The 26,278-nt window shown below is 39.5% G+C and overlaps 1 protein-coding gene and 1 pseudogene across 1 annotated transcript in view; one reads left to right on the forward strand and one right to left on the reverse strand.

The window, feature by feature from the left end:
* RGS5 (regulator of G protein signaling 5) overlaps positions 1-19,200 on the reverse strand; it is a 49,244-nt gene extending 30,044 nt beyond the window's left edge. The window contains exon 1 of the mRNA XM_036823105.1: positions 19,077-19,200. Coding sequence (XP_036679000.1) covers positions 19,077-19,120 — 44 coding nt within the window. The 5' untranslated portion in view covers positions 19,121-19,200. The remainder of the gene's footprint in view (positions 1-19,076) is intronic.
* Positions 11,762-12,247, forward strand: LOC118901067 (annotated as a pseudogene).
* Positions 19,201-26,278: the final 7,078 nt, after the last annotated feature.

The raw sequence follows: 26,278 nt of genomic DNA on the forward strand, positions 1-26,278 counted from the left end.
TGATGAGTGGTAAAGGAAGAGGCAGAAAAAACAGAGAGGGAAAATAGGGAACCCCTGCGACAAGGTCAGAAGACTGTGGTTTAGGGTTCTCTAACTAATCGACACCCCACTCTCCCCTGTCACACACACCTTTGTGGGACTCCAGGGAGGTGGGGGGATCACAGAGGGGGATAGTTATATGCTGCCCATAATGAGACTTCGCCCTTAGCCCCAGAGCTCCCAGCTTTACCCAAGCTGATACCCAGACCCAAGCAAGAGTTCCTGGAATGACTTTAAGGCACAGTGATGCTTCAAACAAGAAAGATATAAATAATGATATATCCATTGAAAAATTGTTCAAAAGCCAGCCACCTCTAAGTGTGAAAAAGCCCTCACAAAAAAACCAGGAGTGTTCAGGAGAACTTACTAACTGTATGGTGATAAAACCATGGAAATAGTGAACTAAATGTGGCCAACTTTCCATTGCTGAAGGAAATTCATCAAGAAAAGACAAAACCAGCTGTTTTGAATAACAGCTAAGTCATATGACAACTGGATCTGTCCAGATGATTTCATTAGATACTTTCCAGATCTTGAATCCATTATTATAGTCACAAGCAGCATGTTGGATTGTGCTCAATCTCTCCCCGACCTTGGCAGAGAAAATGTCCAACTCCTAATTGTGGCAAAACTCCCGTCTCAGGTTATATAACTGGAAGAATTTGCAAAGCAAGTAGGATACGGGTCAAAGAGGCTGTTCCCAGAGAGAAAGTGAAGTGAAACGTTGAGGTATTCCCCAGAGAATGTAGCTAATGCCAACACTAAGCAATTTTTCCTAAAAGGCAATAGGGAGTATAGCACAGTGGTTAAGGGCATGAATGTTGAAGCCAAACTGACCAGATTTATCTTACTACATGTGTGACTTTTGGCAAATTTCTAAGCCTCAGTTTTCTCATCTGTAAATTGGAGATGATAATGGTACCTACCTCAAAAGGTTCTTATGTTTATGAAATTAGTTATTATATGTGAAGCACTTACATTAATGCCTAGCACATTAACGATGCACTCCATAAATGACAGGGTGTGTTATTTACTATTATTATTATTATTATTATCTCACAGAAAATCCTGTGCCAATGAAGGAACATTTACACACAAAAAAACATATAACATATTGTGTAACAGTAGGAAGGAAATTTAGGAAAGAAACAGTAAACATGGTAATATTTGCCCTTAACTAAACCCTATTTTCAACTCAGTCACTAATTTGCTCCGTGATCTTAAGAAAGTTATCTGAGTTCTCTTGTCTTCAGTGAAAAATAAGAAAAGAGAGAGAGGAAGGAAAGATGGAAGAAAGGAAGGAAGGAAGGGAGGAAAGAAGGCAGGAAGGAGGGAGAGAAAGAAGGAAGGGAGGGAGAGAGGAAGGGAGGGAGGGAGGAAGGAAGGAAGGAAGGAAGGGAGGGAGGAAACAAGTTTAGTGAGAAAACCTCTAATATCTTCTCTAGCTATTATAAACTAAGACTTCAAGATCATCACACTCAACATCTTGAGAATATAAATGAGAAAGCAAGGACCTGAGCTGTGAAATGACTTGTGAATGGTACCATAGATTCCTTTTCTATTCTGTCCTCCTTCCCAACATCCCATGTTTATCTGTAATTACAATTTCTCCTTCCCATAACTTATAAACTCTCTGATTCACATTAAACTGTTTGTCTTCTTCATTCCCAGTAGCTAATCTATCACAAATGTTGTTCTTTCTTCCTAGAAAATTCTTTTAAATGTGCCTTTTCCTCTCCATATCAAAATTTAGCACCTTTCTCCAGGCCTGAGTTACTGGGACATCCCACCTTATCATTTCCTTCTTCCTACTTGAATACATCCTGCACTCACTACCAGAGTACAAACACTTTCCTACTTGCTTGTAATGGCTTTCTATTATTTACCATGAAGTTTCTCAAACTTGAATATATACCCCAATCACCAGGAAGTCTGGTTAAAACACAGATTTCTCAGCCCCATCCCAGAGTTTCTCATTCAAGAGGTCGGAAGTGGGACCGTAGAATTTATATCTCTGGTCCCAGGACCACACTTCTGAGAACTGCTGATCAACTGATGCAGTTTCAAACATCACTTTCTTGCTTCCAAAGTCCTCCACTTCTAAGCTTATTTCCCTTGGTTCCCCATAACTACTTGTATAGCTAGTCCCATTGGCTTCCTCCTTAACCTGCCTCCTGACTTCCACCCATATGACAATTAAAACTCTTCTAATGCTCTAGGACCAGAACAATCTCACTTTTTTTCCTGAAACCTCTGTAACTGCAAAAGCCTAGAGTGCTTTCTCTCTCCTCTAACATAAGATCACAAAACAGAGGTATATTTAATGGACCTTACAGAGCTTTTAATTTGCCCTACCCTTATTTTAAAAGTAGAAAAATTGAGGTTTGTGTAAATTAAAATATTTTTCAAAGATCTCATACGTTGTTATTCTTAGATTTCTAGTAAGTTGCAGAGCAAGGGATAGAATACTTTCCTTCTGCTAAAGTTATGGACAGCACATTTTCACCCAATTACTCTACTTTCTCGTGAATGCATGTCTAAGAGTTCCATGTGTATGTACTCCCAGTGAGATAACAAGCCCATTGAGGGTGGGTACCATATTTTACTTCTTTGGTCTCCCAGAGAATCTAGAAAATAACTTTAAAGTTGCTTTAACTCCTAGGATGGTATAGAGGATAAAAGTACAGTTCTATACTGCTTTCGTTTATATTCCAACTCTTACTTACTAGTGGAGTGACTTTGGGCAAGTTACTTAAATTCTAAGCTTCTAATTGTCTATGTAAAATAGTGACAATATAGTTCCCACCTCACATATATATTATAGAGCTAAATACATTAAGGCATTAAAGTGTTTAGAAGAGCAATTAGCACATAGTAAATATTCCTTAAAAGTTACCTATTATTATTACTGTTCTACTGTATTTGTCCTACTATCCTATCACAGCATCTTGCACATGGGTGTTGGATAATGTTTATTGAATAAATAGAATAGAATAGAACTCAACAAAGATCTTTTTGACTGACATGCAAGATAAACTCCTTTCAGACAATCTCCACCTTGACATAATGCAACTAATTCTGAAAGCATAGAGGATATGCATTTCTGGACAGCACTCCTACAGAGAGACAAAGAAAGCAAATTTGGAGACCTCTGCTGCTGCCTAGCATAGCTCAGAGTTACATTATAATATCACCAGCCTTGTGCTGTTATTTTAAAATGAAAAAAAAAAAAAAAGTATTGTTTTTCCCAAGCACTGGCTACTCCCTACTCAAGGATTCCCGTGGAAATTGAGATAATTCCCATGCTTTTATGGCCTGTCTCTGACATAGTCATCACTCAGAGTAGGTTATTAGGGGTAATGAAAGAGACAGTGGAGGAACAAGACAGACAGGGTAGAAGTCTTTTTTTCCCTTTGACCTTAAATTCTCTGTCTTATTCAAAATATTGTTGGCAGGATTTCTGGACTTTCTGTAATTCAGTTTGGAAGCCAGATAATGAACAGTGGGAAACTGGTCTTCAAGTTGAGGAAGACAGAAATTTGTGGTTTATTTTGAGCTCCAAAGGTGGAGGGGTCAGAAGGCATTCCCACGAGACCCTCTCTGAACACTGGTGTGACCCATAGTCTTTGAACATCTCCATCTCATTCTGTTTTAAATTATAAAGAAGAACTTTCTAGAATGAAGTTTCTAGTTGTACATGGACTTTAGCTGTTTTATATCTTATAAAAGCAGGAAATAAAAGTGGTAATAAAGAGTATCAGAAAAGAGGGAAAGAAAGAAGAGTAAAGTAAAATTTACCTAAACCTTAACCAACATGAACATATATTACATCACTTAATAAAACTACAGTTCCCAAAACTTAGTGTGTCCGCTGGCAATGAATTTATGTAATAGATACAAGTTCATTGCCTTGAATAATCAGAACACTTGGTCAACATTTATCTTTGCCAACTTATTACGTGTTGAGCAAAATAATGACATAACGATGAGGAATAAGAGGACCGTTCCTTCTCTGAAGTACAGAATTATATTTCAAACCATTTCTTCTCTCCCTCTCCTAACATACTGTAACAATACCTTATTATTCTCAAGATTTCTATTTTCAAGAATTATCTATTTATTGCTTCATAAATTCACTTATCCATTCACTTATCAGACTCTAATAGAGCAGCCACTGTTTGTCAGGCAGTGTACCAGATAGTATGGGGAGTGCTTTACAAAATTAATAAGAGATTGTTCCAGACCTCAAGTAGTTCCCATTTTATAAAGAAGATATATGTACAGTTGTCACTCAGTATCCTCAGAAGATTGGTTCCAGGACCCCTACTCCCCACGGATATAAAAATCTGCAAGTGCTCAAACATTTTATTTTCATATAAAATAGTGTAGTACTTGCATATAACCTATACACATCCTCCTATGTACTTTAAATCATCTCTAGATTACATATACTACCTAATACAATATGCATGCCATGTAAATAGTTGGAAATACAATGTAAATGCTATCAAAATAGTTGCCAGCACTTAGCAGATCCATGTTTTGCTTTGTGGAGCTTTCTTGATTTTTTTTCGCATGCCTTTGATCCCTGGTTGGTTGAATCTGCAGAACCCCCAGGGACGACAGGCCAATTACATACATAGTTTTATTCGGATGCAGCTATGACAGATAGAATGAGTCCCAGGTTTGAAATTGGCACCCCAGAACTCAGGCATGTGGAGTGTATTGTCTGACCTTGGACCAGATGTTTAACTTATCTGTGCTTCTTTATTGGTAAAATAGTAATGTTGATAATATCTACCTTGCAGGGTTAGACTAAGAATTAAATTAGATAATGTCAAATACCTAACCAAAGTTGAATCTGAGGAAAGTTGGTTAAGAAGCGATAAGAAATACAGGGACGACGGAAAAGTTCTGTGAGAGTTCAATGGATGGATTGTTAGCTTCTCCATGAAGGAGAAAAGAGAAAGCTTCTCAGAAGGGTTGAGATTTGGGGATGTATGATTTGGTTGGAATCCTGTGTGATCAGAGAGGAGAGGGTATTGGTTGGATCCCAAAGCAGCTGCTCTCTTCCTGTCTTTCTCCCAGCTCCCCAGGGATCCTTCCAAAAGTTTAATATGGAAGTCCCCATCTTCCTAATATGTTTTCTAAAAATTCCAAAGATGCTTTCAAGGTCCATGCATATGTCACAGGTCAATGCATATGTTATTGCATTCCATGCAATGCTGGAAACTTCTATCCAGCATTCTTATAGCATTCCCTCATTTTTCTCCCAATGAGCAATGAATTCTGACCTGTGGCACTCACACATCAAGGCTTGGTGAACAGGGATCCTTCCAATTGTGTGGTTATTGGGATAGGAGTTACTAAGTTAGAAGTCTGGGTGCTGGGTGGGGAAAGGGTCCAGGAACCAAGCAGATGGTCACCTAGCTGCTTTGCTGCAAGAAAGATGCAAAGCAGCTGTCTTTGAACTGAGCTCTCTCCTCTAGATTGAACACATAGCAATCTTAGACAAATGCAAGTGTAATTTTATGTACTGCAGATGCAAATCACAGCTGATAGGAGACCATCAGCTATAAAATGCAACAAGAGAAAAAAGACCCGAGGATTTGGGGAAGCAGGCCCAGAGAGCGTGCTAGGGACGTCCCACAGAAAAAAGAAGGAAAGAACAATGCCTTCTATAGGGAAAGTATCTAGTTAACCCTTTGAGACGTAGCCTGCAACCTGAGAAATTTTCAATTAAGATGACAGAAGAATGGTCTGCAGAGCATAGAAACAGGCATAGAAGGAGAAGGGGGAGCGAGTCACATGACAGAAGTTCCATTCTCATGTCTTCCTTGGTGGTAGGCTAAATAATAGCTCCCCAAGATGTCTACATCCTAATCCCTGGGACATGTGGATATGTTGCTTTATGTGGCAAAAGGAATTTTGCAGATGTGATAAAGTTAAGGAACTTTAGGTAGAGAGATTATCCTGGATTATCTGGATGGGCCCAATGTAATCACAAGGGTCCTTGTAAGGGGAAGGCAAGAGGGTCAGAGTCTGAAAGCAATGTGTCAATGGAAGCAGAGCGAGAGATATTGGAAGATGCTACACTGCTGGCTTTGAAGATCAAGGATGGAGCCATGAGCCAAGGAATGTAGCTGTCTTCCAGATGTTAGACAAAGCAAGAAAATGACTTCTTCCCTAGACCCCCCAGAAAGAATCCTGCCCTAGGACCCATTTTAGACTTCTACTTTCCAGAACTATATGAGAATAAATTTGCATTGTTTTAAGCTACTAAGCTTCTGGCAGTTGTTACAGCAGCAATAGGAACCAAATATATCCTCTCTTAGCTTCTGTTTTTCAGACTCGATTCACTACAGAAAATAGATTTAAGGTAGTCAGACTTTTCTCATCCCCATTTTACTTTTCTATTTTCAGTTAACAGTTAATCTCAATTCTTTTCACCTTTACTGAATGGTCTATATTTCAACATTTAGTTTTCTGAATTTCCTCCCTAGACCGGCTATTCTTTTCTGATCTTTCTCCTTCTCTCCTAGCCCCAGAAGCTCAAACCAGACACGGCATTCTATAGGCTTCACTTTCATGGCATAGCTAGCTAAAAGTTATTCCCTAGAGTCTTGCGTTTGGCAGTTACAGTTGGGCTGTTTTTGTTTTTTTTTTTGAAATCAAATTAATTTAGTAACTATAAAACTATCAGGAAAGTCAGGATAAGGTGTTCTGACTTGACATTATCTAAGAATTCCTAAAGGAGAAGACCTGAGTTCAGAGGAAAAAACTCATTACCTACTCCTAAAAAGAATATCCCCTCCAGGCTACCAAATTCTGTCAATAGTCCATTTATTCTATCAACACCCAGGCTCAGAGGGGTTATCTGTGATCCCCCTTCTCTCCTGCTTCCTGTCATCTATTTGTCTCATTTGCTTTCTAATGTTCCATGCAATGGGCCCTTCCATTTGAGTCCCACTTCCATACATCCTGTTTAGCTCTGTACGGAGATGAAGGTAGTTTGGGATGCTTTCCAGTTCCCTGCTCTGACCCCATTCTGAGACATGGCTGCAAGAGTGGCCCAACATGAAAATAACTAAGAAACATCACACACTTAGAAAAAGCACATGTTCCCCAGCTAACTAAATGGTTTACTCAACCCATATAATGCATAACCCTATTTAGTGTTTATAACAACCCTGAGAGAGGTATAAATGTTATTCCCATCTTGCAGATGGGAAAACTGAGTCACAGAGAAGTTAGGTGATTTGCCCAAAAATCATCCAGTAAATGACAGTGGTAGGAGTCACACCCAATCTCACTTCAGCTCCTGAGCTCTTAATTACTATGCAACACCTCTCTCCTGTGTTCAGATGTTGTAATTGGCAGTTATAGGCATCTGGTAAATAGAAATTTTGTTCAAACTCATTTTTTTTCTTAAAGACTACTGTTTGTTTCCTAATCAAAACCTTTTGAAAGATGGTGTCTATGGAAGAATAAATATCTTAAAAGTGAAGACACACAAAATTCATAAATTAAAGTTCATCAGATAAAATAAAATGAAGGTGATATGGAAATCCAGAGACCTTGAATTACCTCCAACTCTAACCAGCTATGTGGTCTTGGACAAGTCACCAAACAGTTTGGACATGTTTTCTCATCTATAAGAGAAGGAATTTGTCTGTGACACTGATCCTGTTCTCATTCTGTGATTCTAAGCTGGTCATCTTAGAGAAGGGGAAAAATAAATCACATCCATCTCAAGGGGCAGAACCTATGATTTCGAGTCACTAGACCTTTATTGTGTGTATGCGTGTGATCAAAATTTTGCTAGGTACTCAATTCTACACTGTCACAATTGTCAGTTGTCTTTGTTAATCTTGTCTTTTTTCATGCTCTTAAACTGGTATCCATTTAATAAAATATTAAAATAAGTAGCTAATGAGAGTTACATATTCCTTTCCCTCAGCTGCAGTCCAGCCATCTGCACTCACATTTCAGCGTAATTGCAAACATCAAGGCCCTGTCTGAACCAGGAAGGGAGACAAAGGTTAAGTTATTCTTAGAGGATCTGGAAGATAAATGTTAGAGGGCAATTAAAAAAATGTTAAAGGCTTTTTGAACAGTCAAATTACAATTTTGAGAAAATCTCAACTTACAGAAAGTTTTTTTCTTCACTGTTGCCTGCGAAAGGAAAAGTGTAAAATTCAACCTGTGAAGGGAGGAAAAAAATCCCCATTGATCTACATTCATCTATATGAAAAAAATATTGCTTCCTCCTAGCCAGCTCAGACACTTTCAAGCTGTCTGTGTGAATCTCTGATTTCAACAGTCCATCTTTTTTCCAAGTCATAAAAAATATCAGGGGGGTGTGTGTGCACATGTGCACATGCATGCATGTGTGTGTGTTCAAGTGACATACTGTTTTGGACTTGGGGGATTCAGAAACAAAGTCCAATACTCTGAAAGCTTGTTATCCAGAAAGCACCAGACCTTAGATAGTGGGCTGTCCTGGGAAAGTCTTCAGTGTGACCTGCACTATTGACCTTATCTTAAAGTGCACAGGTCATTCAGTCCCATGTTCCTGTTGACCCAGGTATCTCTTGTAAACTATTACTTAAAATAAGTTACCAAAATACAACAAACTACTTTGTTAATGAGACATCTTGATTCTTTCTAAACTTCCTGAATCCCCACAGACAAGTGACTCATCAAGAAACAGATGGTCTGCACAAAAAAATGTCAAAAAGTAGTAACTTGACGAAAACAGCTCCACACACTTCAGTACCAATAATGAGCACTTACACAGAAGAGCACTTCACATTTTTTTCAAGTATTCTACTTCATGTTTCATTTCTTCCTCAGACTCTAATATGATAGTTCCCACAACTTTCTAGAATGTAAAATTTAGGGATCTGAGTGATATTTTGTCCAGATGGGTTAGGAATTGTTTTGAGAAGTGTCTGGGGAAGCAGTTGGAAAAGAGAAAGGAAAGCACGTAGAATACAGAATAATGGTCTTAGCCTTATTTGCTATTTATGAAGCCAGCTGATTATCAAGTATCTACTGTCCAAAGTGTTCAAAGACTGCTTAGCTGAATCTTTTCAACCCTGAAATATTTTCTCTTTGAAGGAGAAAAAAATGTCAGGGCAAGGTATTTTATCTCAGCATGGCAACTGAATAGAATGCTTTGCAAGGAAATACCTTGTCTGGACTTTCCAGGAGAACGATGGTCAGGGTGAGTAAGCTCGAAGTCGCATGTGCATTAGATGTGTTGGTGGTGCATATATCCTATGATTAGGCTGGCCACATCTACAGATTTTCTAGGGAAGACCCAATTTCGAATGCCTGGTCTAGAGGCAAGCTATATGTCCTCATTCTAGTTGGAAATTGCAGTCATTGTGCATATATGTGTCTGACATGAATTCATGTAGTCAGAGGCAGTCTTCATGCCACTTGAAGAATTGTCTATACTCTAGTATCTACTCAACTGGTAGATGAAAATTGGTTAATTATGTAAAAGCCTAGAAACCCCAATTCACCCTTCTTATTCCAGCCTCAAGGATGGAAACTCTTTCACTGTTAAGTTGATGGATGAGTCTCCTTCTGGGCAGCATTCAGAAGGGCATGAGTGGACCACAGTTTCCACTGACTGAAGAAACACGTGACCTAGTGTGAAAGCAGTCAAGGTGGGCACTGCACACCCAAGGTGAGGCATGTCTGTGTCCTTATTTCACTTTTCCTCCCTGCCCTCAAGGAAGTTATACTCTTGAGATAAGAGAAAACAAAATTAAATGTAAACAAAATACAGTGACCCTTGAACAACAGGGGTTTGACCGGCACAGGTCCACTTCTATGTGGATTCTTTCAATAGTAAATACTATAGTACTACACCATTCAGCAGATGCAGAACCATGGATACAAAGGAGCAAGTGGATTTTCCATTCCAAGGAGGGTTGGTCCCCTAACGCCCCGAGTTGTTCAAGGGTCAACTGTACAAGAATCATAGACTGTTATAATCCATGATCTTTGAACCTAATTCACCCTCGAATTTTACAAGAAACTGAAACCATCTGTTCCTTTCATGGAATTTGTCAAAATAAAAACAGAGTCACCTTCCACTATTTATAAATATATGTTTTTCACAAACTGGGAGTTTATTCTGAATTTGATACAAGTATTTTTAAGACATAGGGTACTGAATTTGGTTCATTGAGATCCTAAGTGACTGGAAGAAAATTTCACACTTTTAATCACTGCTTTCAAGCTACATCCAGAAGTTAGTTTCTGGGCCTTCCTGTAGGACTTGGGAAGAGCTGGAAAATTAAAATAAAAATACAATCTTTCTTCAGAGTACACGGTGTCCAAATCAAGAACAATGAAGTAGTGGAGCTAGAAGGAGTGAAGAGGATCATATAATTGATTTCTCACCTTTTACAAATACAGTAATGAGGCCTGGGGAGGGAACTGACTCATAACTCACCCTCTGCTATTTAATAGAAGCCAAGTTTACAGCTCAGGACCCTGGATTCCCCACCCAACACCTTTTCCACATGTTACGTAGCCTTTTATACTTAAATATAAAAATTCTGTGTTCTACAAATAAATTGCAAGGAAAAAAGAAATAAAAGACCAGAAGCCCATTGATTAGGAAAGATATAAGAGGCTCTGGACCAATCTCAGTGTGTGACCCTGAGGTTTATGTGGTGTTGGTACCTGGGTGGTGACTTGGGGTTACTCTTTCAGTTTTAAAAAAGTAGGGTGATTGCATGTGAATCAGTTCAACAGTACCTCAGGGAAGACGGCTTTGTTTCCTCACTGTTGTGAAGTAAAAAAGCAGAAAAAGGATCTGTGCCCCAGCGGCTTCCAGCTCCAGGCATGGTGTGTGCTGCAGGCAGTAGGATCTTAGTAAACATGATTTGATGTGGAGGAGCCGGTGGGAGGCTCAGTGAGGGGCTTTCTGCAGTCACTTAAGGGATGTGAAAGGTGGGTGAAAGGGCACTGGAGATAAACCCCTCAGGTCATCTTGTTTATGAACCGTGGATGCCTCACCACACTCTATCAAGCAGCTCCAAATTAAGACGGCTAAAGTGCCCCCACCAGATAGAAGGCACTGGTCTCTCAGTCTCTCTGGAACCTTAAAGTGCCTTTGCAATAAGTGCTTTTCCATAACTAGAGCCCAATTAATTGTAGAAAGAACACTAGATTAGTGACTAGTGATTATCACTCTAATAATAAAATTTAACAGTAGTCCAAAAAAAATCTGTGACCCTCTTTTGGACCCCGAGGGGTCAAACAATCCAACTGCAAAAAGATCATTGAGGATATTTGGATGCTTACTGAATATTTAAGGATATTAAAGAATTGTTAATTTTTCAGTATAATCATGGTTTTTAATGTCTTTTAATGTTTTGTAAAGAGCTTTTAAACGGTATACTCGCTGAAAGAATTATGGGCAAAATCGTAAAAATACTGTATTATTATACAAACTCATCATTATTTTTTTTAATGAGGCTATGATGAGGAAGGAGGAAAAGAAATAAGCTTTATCAAAAGCCGTGGCACAGGGTTTCCGCCGCCTCTCCCACCACCTCTGCTGCCTCAGAACCTGCCACCGCGGCAGCTGCCGCCACCTCCTTCTCCAGCCCCTCTGCCACCTCCACACGACCCAGGTCCTCTGTCCTTGAGAGGAAGCTGTATTCAGTCTCCCTCGCGGGCCTGGGGCGCAGCCATGGCAGACAGCGGGGGCGGTGGAGGCACCCGCATGGTGGGCGGCGGCCCCATCCACCCGGCCTCACTGCTTCCCGGAGACCCGCAGCTCATAGCGCTCATCCTGGAGCAGCTCAAGAGCCGGGGCCTGATTGACAGCTTTTGCCGGGACTGCCTGGCCGACGTGGACACCAAGTCAGCTTACCAAAACCTGAGGCAGAATGTGGATAATTTTGCATCAACACATCTGGAGAAGCAGGAATGGAATCCTACGATGAACAAAAACCAATTGCGAAATGGTCTGAGATGTTGGAAGCTGGAGTGGACAGAATTATTTACCGGATGGTGGATCCCAAGCTAAACCACATCTTCAGGCCACAGACAGAACGAGCAACTCATGAGTTTCTGGCGGCCCAGAAAAAAGAAGCTGTGCCAGCACCCCCTCCAGAGCCTGAAAGCCAGGACCCTCCAGCTCCATCCCAGGATGCTTCCTAAGAATAGGCCTGACACGTTTTGGAAGCTGCATTGAATTAATGGTGAAGAATTGGATTCAGTTACATAAGAGTACAACTTCAGAATGAAGACAGGCTAAGGTCATCACTGACTTCAAGATTCAACGTTGACTGTGGGGAGGTGTCCAGATAAAATAGGGAGCAAGTGGGCCAGTAGGAAAGTTGACCATGTGGGCCCCCATATTGTGTTGCCATCTGGCCAGCCTGTCCAAGGGTATGACCCCCAGTAGACCCTACAGATATATTAAGAAACACTACATCAACTTGGGGTTGTCCTGAAACGAACCTTTGTACTTGAACTTAGAAACTGTGTGTGAATTTTAGGGTTTGTGCGTGGGGATAAGCAAAAGCTACAATGAAGGAACATAACCAGTCCCAAAGATGCAATTTCAAAGAATGACAGTAAAGGTTCACCAGGAGTAAGTATTGGACAATGCTTATTTGATATTCTTTCTCAGAGTTGTACAAGTCATTAGCAACAAATAGCTTTAAGATTTTTGTGACCCTCTTGTGCATGACTCTTTGTAGCTTCCATTTCCTTTCACCTGTAAGGTGTCAAAACATGGGACCTTAGAATGCATGAGAAAATGTAGACTTAGATGTAAGGAAAAACATTTGCATGCTCTCTGTCCAAGGCTTCTTCCTATCCTACAAGGGCTAGTGAGTCCTGGGTGTGTTTATTTTATTCTCATGTTTGTGTTTTTTAGAAGGTGAATAATTAACGAGTGGCTTAAGTTTTGTAATTAAATCATGTGATACTCTGGGGAAAAAAAAAGCCGTGGCACATAACTGAAATTTAAAAGATGTTTTTCTGACTACCTATAAAGAAGAAAAGAAGGATGGAAGGAAATTAAGTATTTAATAAGGGTCTGCCTACTAAAAACTAGTTACCTTATATACAATACATTATTTCATTTATTTTTTATAGCATCTCTCCCCAACAAGATAAATATCCTCATTTATGGATAAGGAATGAAAGTCAGAGAGGTTTAGTTTCTGGAGTTTATACAACTAAGGAAGTAATAGAGGTGGAGTTACCACCTCCATGTTTTTTTCACTCCACCACATTGCCGATGTTAAGGCAGGAGATAGACTGTGAACTTACATCCTTCCTTACTCTGGGTTTTCTTTAATATCCCTAAAATGTGTAACTTTAGGAGTTACTTTCTCAGTGAAAAACAATCAGGCTTTCACCATCTTTATCCTCTGGGTGACTCAGCCTTTAAAACAGAGTGCAGGTTTAATGTTATCTGAGACTCTATTTGAATGAACTTTAAAGGAAGAAAGAGATAGGAACCTGTTATCTTCTGGCCTCCAGCCATATTCTGGTTCCTGTTACTAATGATTGATCCTGACTGAACTAATTAAAAGTTTAGTTCCTTTGCTTTCTGGCCAGCAGGACAGACAAAAGCCATTAACACACAGCCCCAGAAATATAAACTCCCTCCCTAGATAGCATCTATCCCATAATAGTGTGTAGTCCTTGCTAAAGAAGGAGAAACAAATTAGATAACCTTTCATATTAGCCTTCCAAATTTAAGATTCTGGGATCTAAAAGCGTTTTGAATTGATATCTGGTGTTTCAACATAGCTCAGAGTAAATGAAAGAAAAAATAGGAAGAGGCAACAGAATACAGAATGTAATTCATTAAAGAAGCTGGGACAGTACTGCATGAGAAATAGCCAGAGTGATATAATTTCATGAGGTTCATCTTGCATTAGAAGCAAAAAAAGACTCACCTCTTTAACAAGGTTCTCCTGATGAAATTATAGAAAAGCTTTCTTCCTCTCCCAGTCTCCTCCACTCCACCCCCCAAACAGGAAGCCCTCTTTATTTTACAACCTACACTCTTTATCTTATTGTAGCCTAAAAGTCACTGCTCTTGTCCTTCTCAATCCCTTTGGAAGCAGAGAAAGCACCAGGACAACCTGGAAGCAGGTCTGTCTCCACTTGCTATACATTTATTTGTGCATTCTTTTGACAAAATATTTAAGTGCCTACTACGTGCCAAGTACAGATTGTCTTTTTAGTAATTGAAGTCTTTAGGCAAAAGGGGGGAAAATCTTTTTCGTGAACAGATCTTTTCAGTCCTCACAGTTGGAGTGGATGGGCACTGGACAAGTTCCAAGGAAACAGTATGCAGGACGAGGTGCATGGGAGGTTAACTGTGGCTGGAAATCCAAAGTTTCCTCCTTGCTTGCATGAGAGAGACAATACAGACTGCACAAAGATGTCATAACATCAATGCCCTCTCACCTCCCAGCCTTTGCACGTGCAGACGTGCCCCTTGGCCTGGGATGACTTCCTTCTCTCTCCTTTTCCTCTCTGGACCTGACCAACTCCTCAGTCCTTTCAGGCTTAGTTCATAAACCTGAGGCATCATCCCCTGTCACTTCTTACAGTTTTCCATAACAACCCAAAGCTCTATGAGCTCCCCACCCATTCCCCCCACTTTTGTGCTTCTTAGCACTTGGTGCATTTATTCCTCTATAGTGGATCTCAACACAGAGGGCTACTTTCTTCTTATTTATCTCCTTACCTGGACTGAAATTTCCCTGAGAGGTCTTTCACCCTTATGCCTAAGGCAAGTATGGAGGTTTGAAAGGCAATCCAGAGAAACAATAGAAATTGTTTCATCAGTAAGAATTGAAATAAAGTTTTTCTTAGGGACATCCCCTTGCTGTTTTGTTAAATAGTTTATTCACTTCCTTAAGATTGCAGGGTTTCACTGAAATATTTGCAATTATGTCACAAGACTCTTTATCAGCAATAGCAAGCTTCAAATTCATACTTGTTCCCAGAAAGCATGATCCGAAACCCTACTATCTCTTTAGGCTTCTTTGATGATCCTATGTCCATTCTGATTCATTTATCATTTATTCAAGTTCATTGCTACAGTCTTTAACTCACTAGATGCTTATCTTTTCTCTACAATTGGTCCAAGGATATGCTCATGCCTTTGGAAAAAGCTGTATTTACTTAATCCTGTGGACTCAGGAACCTTGACCCACTCTGTTTGTTGCTTCTGTGTGGCTTGACAACCTTACAAGATTAGCTGATTAGGTACTTTTCTACTCTAAATTGTCCATACTTAGACCCACATAAATTGAAGAAGATGGGGAAAAATTGAATGTTTAGTAAAATGATAATAAACAACAAAACAAAACATCACTTTCCCCATTTACTTTCTATAGCTCCTGAAATTCCCAGCATTGCCACACACTTGAGGTGGCCAGAAGCCCCTGTGTGAACTATGGATTAAACACATTCCACAACTAGCAGCCTTTATAATCTTAAACAGAAATCAGATGTAGGTCAGATATCTATAGAAGAGTTTGTGACACTTTATTAACAGCCCAGGGAAAATTCTTTGCCAGTAGCTGCCTTCATTACTCCTTTACTCTGCTTTTTTAGTTTAGTAGAGACTGTAAATTTGGTATCAGGAGTGGTCAACCCCGATGGACAAAAACAATAATAATCACACTGGTTGCTTTATATAATGGTGACAACTTTGGGGGAATCACAATGATAACACTTTTTATTTCAGAAGACTTCCATCTATTTCCAAAGAGCAATATTTACTTTAAAAATTAAACTTGTTGGGGCTTCCCTGGTGGCGCAGTGGTTGGGAGTCTGCCTGCCAATGCAGGGGACACGGGTTCGAGCCCTGGTCTGGGAAGATCCCGCATGCCGCGGAGCAGCTGGGCCCGTGAGCCACAGTTGCTGAGCCTGCGCGTCTGGAGCCTGTGCTCCGCAACAAGAGAGGCCGCGATGGTGAGAGGCCTGCGCACCGCGGTGAAGAGTGGCCCCCACTTGCCGCAACTAGAGAAAAGCCCTCGCACAGAAACGAAGACCCAGCACAGCCATAAATAAATAAATAATTTAAAAAAAAAAATTAAACTTGTTCAGAGAAATTCAAGACACTTAAAATGAATTTTTTAAAAGAAGCCTAAAACTCATAGCGGAAAATCACTGGTAAAAATAAGACTTTCAATTGACTCAACTCTTTCCTTTTCCATTGACTCTCTAAGATTCCCACTCATACAGCACAGGTTTCAATAGGCTAGAAGGTAAAAATTGTGGGGTGGTGGCCATTTATTGCCCAAATATTTGGGTTATTGGTCTCTTTAAATATATAAAAAATGTGAGGTCAAGTTTGAGTTTTAATGAGCAATAGTCTTAAAAATATAAATAAATAGCAAAAGAATAGTTTCTACAAATACGTCAAAGTTGACTCTGGCTTAATGCTTCCGTAAACATTGAGAAAGGACTATTTTCCAAAGCTCCTCTTACATTAAGTAAATGTTGCTTTCTTGGAAGTCAGATTCTCACTGAGTAGATTGCTTCTGCCACAGCAATGATTTCAAAACAGGGTTGAATTCTTGACGATTTTCATTAATTGACTCCCAAACTTTTGGAGAGAAATAAATTAGGAAAAATTTTCCTTTACTTGCATCTCTTGCTAGTCACTGAAACCAGGTGTATTTCACTTTATTTAAACTATGTTATGATTGGAAAGGATGTTAGAGAACAGCTAATCCAACATTCATTTACTAAATAAGAAAATAAAATCCCAGGACAGTGAAATCACTTGCTCGTGGACACAAATTAGTTAATGACAAAACTAAGTCTGTTCTTTACTCCGTAACCAGTATTCTTTCCACTATGAATAGAGCCAAGGAAGGCAGGTTTGGAAGGATTTATTCAAGTATCATTTTTCCCTTAGAGTAGACAGTTTTAGGTTCTTTCCATGAGTGTGTGCTAACAGCTCCCTAGCTCTACAATTCCACTTCTCCAAATCACTCATTACAGTCATTGGAAATATGACTATATTTGCAATGGTAACAGATCATGAAAAGAAAAATGTAATAGGACACAATAATCACAGGATTCTACCATATGCCTTAAAAGTTTCAGGCAATCTATGCAAAAAAGCTTGCTCCTTGGTCAGTCTATAATATACTATGTGAACATTAGTTATATCCTGGAGCAGAAGAATTTACTGTGAATTAAAAGGTTTGTAAAGTGAATCAATAACCATGTTGGTAGTGAATTAGTGAATCAGATATGAAACAGTTATAGGAATCAATGAAAGAAATGTGCAATCCATGTGCCTCAGTAAACATTATGCATATTTACAAAAACAAATCGGGCAATATTAGTAACAATGCCAAACTTTCAACAAACATTTATTGCTTTTTCACTAAATGCCAAGCAGTGGGTCATAGGATCACAAAATGACTGGCAGACCGATGTTGCAATCATTCTGAGGCAATAGTTCACCAATTAACAAGGTAAGATTTACCCATTACATGAAAGTACATGATTTCAAACAATAAGTGGGCTAAAGACATGTGTTAAAATTGTTGTAAAAGTCAAATCTGCAATTCTCAGAGTTGCAAACATGGAAAAGGAAAAAAATTATGCATTGTCATGTTCAAGGAATTGCCTTTCACCCCTGTATTCCCCCTGTTTCTCAAGCTTTCTCTAGAGGGAGAGATAGGCTGATAAACAGTATCCAGCACTGAAACCTGTCTTCCCCCCTGAGGATGGTCCAATGGCCAATATTGCCCACCTAGTTACAATCTAGTCCTAGTCTAGTTACTTAAGTCCTACTTTACTTTTTTAAAAAATATATACGTCTTTTAAAAATAATCTGTGTTTTTGACAGCACAAAGTGAGAGAGGTCTTTATTTCCAGTCACTAGACAGTATTGTTGGAGACAAATTCCTTTGCTAGGATGTTATCTCTTTAAAAATCATTTTGAGATTATTTCTAGGGTCGAAGTCATCAAAAAGAAAACCTGAACTTGTAAGAGACAGAAGTACAGATCCATTGAACAACACAACCTTCTTAGGCAAACATTGACAGTGCCTTTAGGGATGAAGTTAGGCTATACAAGGATCACCTTTATTTCCTTTAAATAATGTAGGATCAAACAAAATTTAATCAAATTCATTCTTAAGAAATAAGAAGAGGAGAAATATCCCTAATTCTCTGCATCAGGTAGGATTGCTGGGTTAAATTTTCTAACAAGTCAGATATTTGTTCTCCTCCTGTTTACTTAGTCTAGATACTTAGGATTCCCTCCAGAACATTGTCCAGTCTGAAGACAACCACAGAGCCTCAAAGGTGCTCCTCTGTATCTAAAAAACAATGCTAGCTAATAAATAATCTCTATGTCCCAAGAGCTGTCTTCTGTCCAGCAATCCAGCTCCTTCTATCTGATGGTATCCAGACACAAAGAACAATGAGAAGTCCTCTCTGCCTCATTGCAAATCTCAGTCTTCCTTTCCTAGTCCATGTACATTAATAAAGGTTAACATTTACACATTTCTCATATGTGCCAGACAGTGTTCTGAGCGTTTCACATACAGTAATTCAATCCTCATAACCAGCTAGTGAGGAAGATACTTAGTAGATCCATTTTTACCAGTAAGGAAACTGAGATACAGAATTTAAATAAATTGTCCAACGCCACACAAATAGTAAGTAATGGAGCCAGGATTCAAGCCCAGGCCGTTTGATGTTGGAATCCATGCTCTTAACCATACACTTCTGAGTCTGAACAAGTGCTTATAAAATAGGCATCTCCTCAGAGGAAATGATGTTCTGGATATAAATGGTGTATGATATATCTCATATTGTATCAGTCTGCTAGCTCAGATCTTTCAAAACCTTGCCATTAACAGAGAGGAGGCAATTCCCAGTCTACAATCAACCACCTGTTTTGCCACAAACTACAGTGGCCCTCTATTGCCTCTGGTATCCTCCCCTGAGTGAAGATTCTCCTTATCTCCACCTCTTAAGTCGAAATAACTCACCTTTCCAGGCATGAGTGGGGCAAGGCTGCAAGTCCTTTGCACATTTTGGCAAGTGGCTTAGGTCCTCAGCTTTGAGCACAAGTCCTTATCAGCAGAGTAAGTCTTTTTGAAAACTTCAAAACCGTCTGGGACTGCCTTTTTCTCTGAGGAATATATAGAGGCTCTTTCCCAGCCCTCTGTCACTCTGTGGACCAATCCAGAGCCTTAGAGGAAATTGCAGGCTGGAGAACAGCAGCAGTTGTGTGGGAGGTGGAGGCTGGAATCTTTTCTGCAGGCGCTGCTGCATTAGGCTTTCAACTGCTCGTATCAGAACACTTACTCTGCCAGGGCAAGGGTAGTCCCTAAACTGTGCACAAATCATTCATGTTTTAACTCATAATTTTGAACTAACCACAGCAGAGATGTGGGCTTTGTTATGAAGCAGAGTGCCTTGGGCTACTTCAGATATGTCAAAGTCATAGATTGTTAGGACTGTAAGGGCCTTTGCAGATCATATAGCCCAACTTTGTTTCACAGTGGAGGAAACAGTATTAGAGAAGTCCAGGGGACATGTACATGAGTCCCTATGATGTGCCAGGCACTCAGCTAGATGCTAGGAATTCAAAGAAGAAGGTACTCTCTGCTCTCAAGATCCCCAAACATCATATCAGTACGATATAAGTGAGCAATAGAGGCAGGTCCAGGATGTTGTGTTTTCAAGCACCACAAGGGAAGATTTTTCTTGGAGGCAATAACCCCTGAGCTGAGTGATGAAAGAGACAAAATACCTTACATGATTCTATCTACTAGATTTTACCCCCCAAGTTCCCCTAATTCTATAAGCGGTATTCTGATTGATCTTTACTTTGATGACTAGGTTAGGTAATTCTTTGGAGCACCACCCCCATCAACTCACTCATCCTTAGCTAGGTTTGTCATGCCTTCCCCTTCAACATTTTCCTGCTTCCCACCATTCAAGGATTATTTTCACCAAAATTTATTTTATTTGTGTTTCATCCTGTCAGGACCCAAGGGGCTGATAAATTAATATGTAAATGCAAATGCCTAAAGGGTAGGCATGAATCCCAGCTAAAAATAAAGAGCATCACATAATCTGTAAGTAAAGCTCTAAATTTGGAATTAAATATGATGCTCATAATGTTCCCTGTTATCTGAAATTATTTGTTTTAAGCTGTTTTAACTGTTGATCAGGAACTGTAAAGTCAATATAGTGTATTATGACCTCGTGCTTTAAATTAAATAAATAGAAGATAATAGGCAAATATCCAATTGCATTGCATGAAGAAAGTTAGGCATTTTTTTCCGAAATTTTTACTTTAATTATCCATATATATGTGTGAACAGGGTCATTAGATAAACTGTATTTCTAACTATAAATCATAATCAAAAAGGCTTGAAAGCTATAGCTCTATACCATACATTTTTTAAAGTAAGGAACCCTGTTGTATTCACCTCTGTACCCCAAGCACTTCATACAACATCAGACACATAAACATTTATAAAGATTGCTTGAACTAAATGCAACTGTCCAAGTTCTGCTGTTACTGGCTACTTAAAGCCAGAAAATCAATTAATCTGAGTGACAGAACACTCAGTGTTCATAGAGGTATAAACCCTGCTGTTGACTATTGAGTCTCATAGTGGGAATATGTGTAAAACAAGCAGAGGAGACTCCTTGGAGCCAGAGCCTAAATTACTGTTTGATACCCAAGGGACCTTGAGGAGAGAATAATATGGAAAAAAAAAAAACCCAGATTAACGTAGAACATTGGAGAGTGATGTCTTGCCCAGGGCTGGGGATCAAAGCAGGTTTCTGACTATCCCAGAAGAGTTCATGTGATGGGTGGACTATTCAAAAATCAAAATTATATCAATCATAGTAAATGATGGACTAGAACGCAAAATGAAAAAGAAAAAAAAAAGCAAACTTCAATAGAAATAAATATTAATCCAGCATATATTTGTTTTAAAAACATCATAAGGATGAGATAACCAGAGGGCATATAAAAGAGCTTGCTCATTGTATTAGTGTTCTACAGAGAAATTGGCAGAGATTTATTATAAGGAACTGGCTCACATGATTATGGAGGCTGAGAAGTCCCAAGATATGCAGTCAGCAAGCTGAAGACTCAGGAGAGCCAATGGTCTGTGGTCCTAGTCCAAAGGCCTGAGAAGCAGAACCGATGGTATAAGTTCCAGTCTGAAGACAGGAGAAGATCCATGTCCCAGCAAAGACAATCAGGAAGAAAGGATGAATTGTCCCTTCCTCTGCCTTTATATTGTACTCAGACCTTCAACGGATTGGGCGAGGCTCACCCATGTTAGGGAGGGCAATCAGGTTTACTTAGTCTTCTGATTCAAATGTTAATCTCATCCAGAAACACCCTCAAAGACACACCCAGAATAATGCTTGACCAAATATCTGAGTGCCTGGTGGTCCAATCAACTTGACACATAAAATTAACCATCACATACAAATGAACTTACTTACAAAACAGAAATAGAGTCACAGATGTAGAAAACAAAGTTATGGCTACCAGGGGAGAAAGGGGAGGGGAGGGATAAATTGGGAGACTGGGATTGACATATATACACTACTATATATAAAATAGATAACTAATAAGGACCTACTGTATAGCACAGGGAACTCTGCTCAATACCCTGTAAGGACCTATATGGGAAAAGAATCTAAAAAAGAGTAGATTATGTATATGTATAACTGATTCACTTTTCTGTACGGTAGAAACTTAAACAATATTGTAAATCAACTATACTCCAATAAAAGTTAAAGTGACACATATATACAATGGAATATTACTCAGCCATATAAAGAAATGAAATCAAGTTATTTGTAGTGAGGTGGATGGACCTAGAGTCTGCCATACAGAGTGAAGTAAGTCAGAAAGAGAAAAACAAATACCGTATCCTAACACATATATATGGAATCTAAAAAAAAAAAAAAGGTTCTGAAGAACCTAGGGGTAGGACAGGAATAAAGAGGCAGATGTAGAGAATGGACTTGAGGACATGGGGAGAGGGAAGGGTAAACTGGGAAGAAGTGAGATAGTGGCACTGACATATATACACTACCAAATGTAAAATAGAGAGCTAGTGGGAAGCAGCCGTATAGCACAGGGAGATCAGCTCCGTGCTTTGTGACCACCTAGAGGGGTGGGATAGAGAGAGTGGGAGGGAGACACAAGAAGGAGGGGATATGGGGATATATGTATACTTATAGCTGTTCACTTTGTTATACAGCAGAAACTAACACAACAATGTAAAGCAATTATACTCCAAAAAGATTTAAAAAAAAAATTAATCATCACACTCTGTAAAATAACTTTGTAATTCTTTTTAAAACAAACATTTTTTTTCTCCTCTCCCTCCTGAACACCTCTCAAAATGATAGTAAATGTATGAAAAAGGTATAAAGCTATAATAACACAGAGAAAGGGAAACAGGCAATCACATTCTGAGTGGTTTCAATCTCTTTATCAGAGGAGGAAAGATGGTTAGGAGTGTAACTAAAGAAACAAGGGAAAGAATTCAGAGAACACTCCAAAAAAAGGTATCCATTTGCCTTGCAGGAATAACCCCACAGGGGTTCAGACCCAAATGCTAGATAATACAGGGGACAGGAATTAGCTGAGGAGATGGAAATGGTGGGAGTAATTGAAAGTTTTCATCAGATGAAAGGGTCTCCTGCCCACACACCTCTCGCCCCACACACAACTGCTCTGTTTCATTTCTAATTCATTTTCTTAGCTAAATCATGTATTGATTTATTTAGCTATTATTAGCAACACATTTATTGAGACACATTTTACAGCCAGTGATGGCACCACAAGGAGAACGTCCAATCTGGTGACCTCTGGGATGTGTGGTGGACGGTGAAGAGGCATCTTTCACCCACTGATTCATCTCCCTTATTGCTGCCGAGTTCCACCCTCAGGCCAGCTAGGAGCACACCTTACATGTTGCTTGATTGCTTTCTTTCTTTCTGATAAATTTTTAAAATTATATACAAGTTCAATTTTCAGTTCCACCACCCAGAAGTCAACACTGTCAACAAGTTGTGATATTTGCTTCCAGGCTTTTTTTTTTTTTTTTTTTTCTTTAAATTAAGCAGCAATAGATAGAGCTAAGCTTTTAAAAGACCATTCCTATTTCCATTTTTTCCCCATTTTCACACACACAATCCCTATTAATACTTTGATATGTGATTTTCTTTCAGATCATTTTTTTTAATGCTTTCACATACATTGGATTCATCAAAAGTATATAGTAATAATTTATGTTTTGATTTATATATATGGTAATGTAATCTCCATCTTAATTTTTTATTTCAAATTATACATTCTTGGTTTTTGTTTTTAGGATGCAGTGTTAGCTAACACTTATGGAACATTTTCTATGAACCAGGAACTTTTAAAAACACTCTTCATACATTTGTGTATTTAACGTTCACAATAAAACCATGAGATAAGTGGTGTAGTTATCATTTTAAAAATGAGGGAGCACTTTGATCTTTTAAATAAAGACGAACGTGTTGAGCGTTAAAAAGCATTGATATTAACACTGCAAGTATGGAGCCTACACTCTACCTCTGGTGTGTCTTTTTTAACTGGTGGAGAGAATTTATCATATGCATATATAATTGCATTTGTCTACAGACCAGCTGTTGAACATTTAGGTCATTCCCATTTTTTTACTTCTCGCAAAAGTACTTCAATTAATGTCACAGTTTATGTCTTCTGGAACAGTTTATCTACAAAGTATTTCATAAAGCGCAATTGCTAGATCATGAGATATAATACTACAAAATTATAAAATGGTCAGACCAATGTAGATCCCCCCAACAGAAAGGTATGACTGCATCATTTTCTTCTCATTTTCACCAATACACAACATTTGCCAGGCTTTAATTTTTTGCCACTGCCAGGCAAAAAAATATCATTTTGATTTTTGACTTTCTGATTACTGATGAATTCGAACTTCTGTTCATATTTGTATTGGCCATAGCTGTTCTTTTCTTCCATTTGTTGTATATTCTCATTTATTAAACAATCTTACTATTTTGCTGTTTGGCTTTTCAGTATTGATGTGTAATAATTCTTTATATAAAAAATAAAACTAAAAATGGGAAAAGGGGGAAGAAAACAAGGTAGAATTAGATTATTGCTTGTTGTATAGGCAATAGGTTAGAGTTAAAGGAGACCAATAAAATCTGATAAGCCAGATAACAACAGGTTAAATAAGAAACAGGAGGGGGGGGCTTCAAGATGGCAGAGGAATAAGACGTGGAGATCACCTTCCTCCTCACAAATACATCAGAAATACATCTACATGTGGAACAACTCCTACAGAGCATCTACTGAACCCTGGCAGAAGACCTCAGACCTCCCAAAAGGCAAGAAAATCCCCACGTACCTGGGTAGGGCAAAAGAAAAAAGAAAAAACAGAGACAAAAGAATAGGGATGGGACCCGCACCTCTGGGAGGGAGTGTGAAGGAGGAAAAGTTTCCACACACTAGAAAGCCCCTTCACTGGCAGAGACGGGGGTAGCAGGGGGGAAGCTTCAGAGCCACAGAGGAGAGTGCAGCAACAGGGGTGCAGAGGGCAAAGCAGAGAGATTCCCGCACAGAGGATCAGTGCCGACCAGCACTCACCAGCCCGAGAGGCTTGTCTGCTCACCTGCCGGGACAGGTGGGGGCTGGGAACTGAGGCTTGGGCTTCGGAGGTCAGACCCCAGGGAGAGGACTGGGTTGGCTGTGAGAACACAGCTTGAAGGGGGCTAGTGCGTCACAGCTACCTGGGAGGGAGTCCGGGAAAAAAGTCTGGAACTGCCTAAGATGCAAGAAACCATTGTTTCAATGTGCTCAAGGAAAGTGGGTTCAGAGCACCACCTAAACGAGCTCCAGAGATGATCGCGAGCCATGGCTATCAGCACGGACACCAGAGTCAAGCATGAAATGCTAAGGCTGCTGCTGAAGCCACCAAGAATCTTGTGTGCAAGCACAGGTCACTATCCACACCTCCCCTCCTGGGAGCCTGTGCAGCCTGCCACTGCCAGGGTCCCGTGATCCAGGGACAACTTCCCCGGGAGAGCATACAGTGCACCTCAGGCTGATGCAACATTACACTGGCCTCTGCCGCCACAGGCTCACCCTGCATTCCGTACCCTCCTCCCCCCACCCTGAGTGATCCAAAGCCCCCTAATCAGTGACTCCTTTAATCCCCTCTTGTCTGGGTGAGGAACAGAAGCCAGAGGGTTACCGACCTACAGAGGCGGGGCCAAATCCAAAGCTGAACCCCAGGAGCTGTACGAACAAAGAAGAGAAAGGGAAATTTCTCCCAGCAGCCTCAGGAGCAGTGGATTAAATCTCCACAATCAACTTAATGTACCCTGCATCTCTAGAATACCTGAATAGAAAATGAATCATCCCAAAATTGAGGCAATGGACTTTGAGAGCAACTGTAGACTTCGGGTTTGCTTTCTATACCTAATTTGTTCCTGGTTTTAGGTTTATATTTGTTTAGTATTTAGAGCTTATTATCACTGGTAGATTTGTTTATTGATTTGGTTGCTCTCTTCCTTTTTTTTATATATTTTTTTTCCTTTTTCTCTTTTTGTGAGTGTGTATGTGTATGCTACTTTGTGTGACTTTGTCTGTATAGCTTTGCTTTCACCATTTGTCCTAGGGTTCTGTCTGTCTTTTTTTTTTTTTTTTTTTAGTATAGTTTTTAGCGCTTGTTATCATTGGTAGATTTCTTTTTGGTTTCATTGCTCTCTTCTTTCTTTCTTTTTTAAAATTACTTTTTAATTTTTTAAATAATATTTTTTTAAAATTTTATTTTAATAACTTTATTTTATTTTATTTTACTTTTCTTTCTTTATTTCTGTTTTTCCTCCCTTTTCTTATGAGCCATGTGGAGACAGGGACTTTGTACTCCAGCTGGGTGTCAGGCCTGAGCCCCTGAGGTGGGAGAGCTGAGTTCAGGACATCGGTCCACCAGAGACCTCCTGGCTCCATGTAATATCAAATGGCGAAAGCTCTCCCACAGATCTCCATCTCAACACTAAGACCCAGTTCCACTCAACGACCAGCAAGCTCCAGTGCTGGACACCCCATGCCAAACAACTATCAAGACAGGAACACAGCCCCATCCATTAGCAGAGGGGCTGCCTAAAATCATAATAA

Source organism: Balaenoptera musculus, chromosome 1 (assembly GCF_009873245.2).
Source record: "Balaenoptera musculus isolate JJ_BM4_2016_0621 chromosome 1, mBalMus1.pri.v3, whole genome shotgun sequence".
NCBI classification, from domain to species: domain Eukaryota; kingdom Metazoa; phylum Chordata; class Mammalia; order Artiodactyla; family Balaenopteridae; genus Balaenoptera; species Balaenoptera musculus.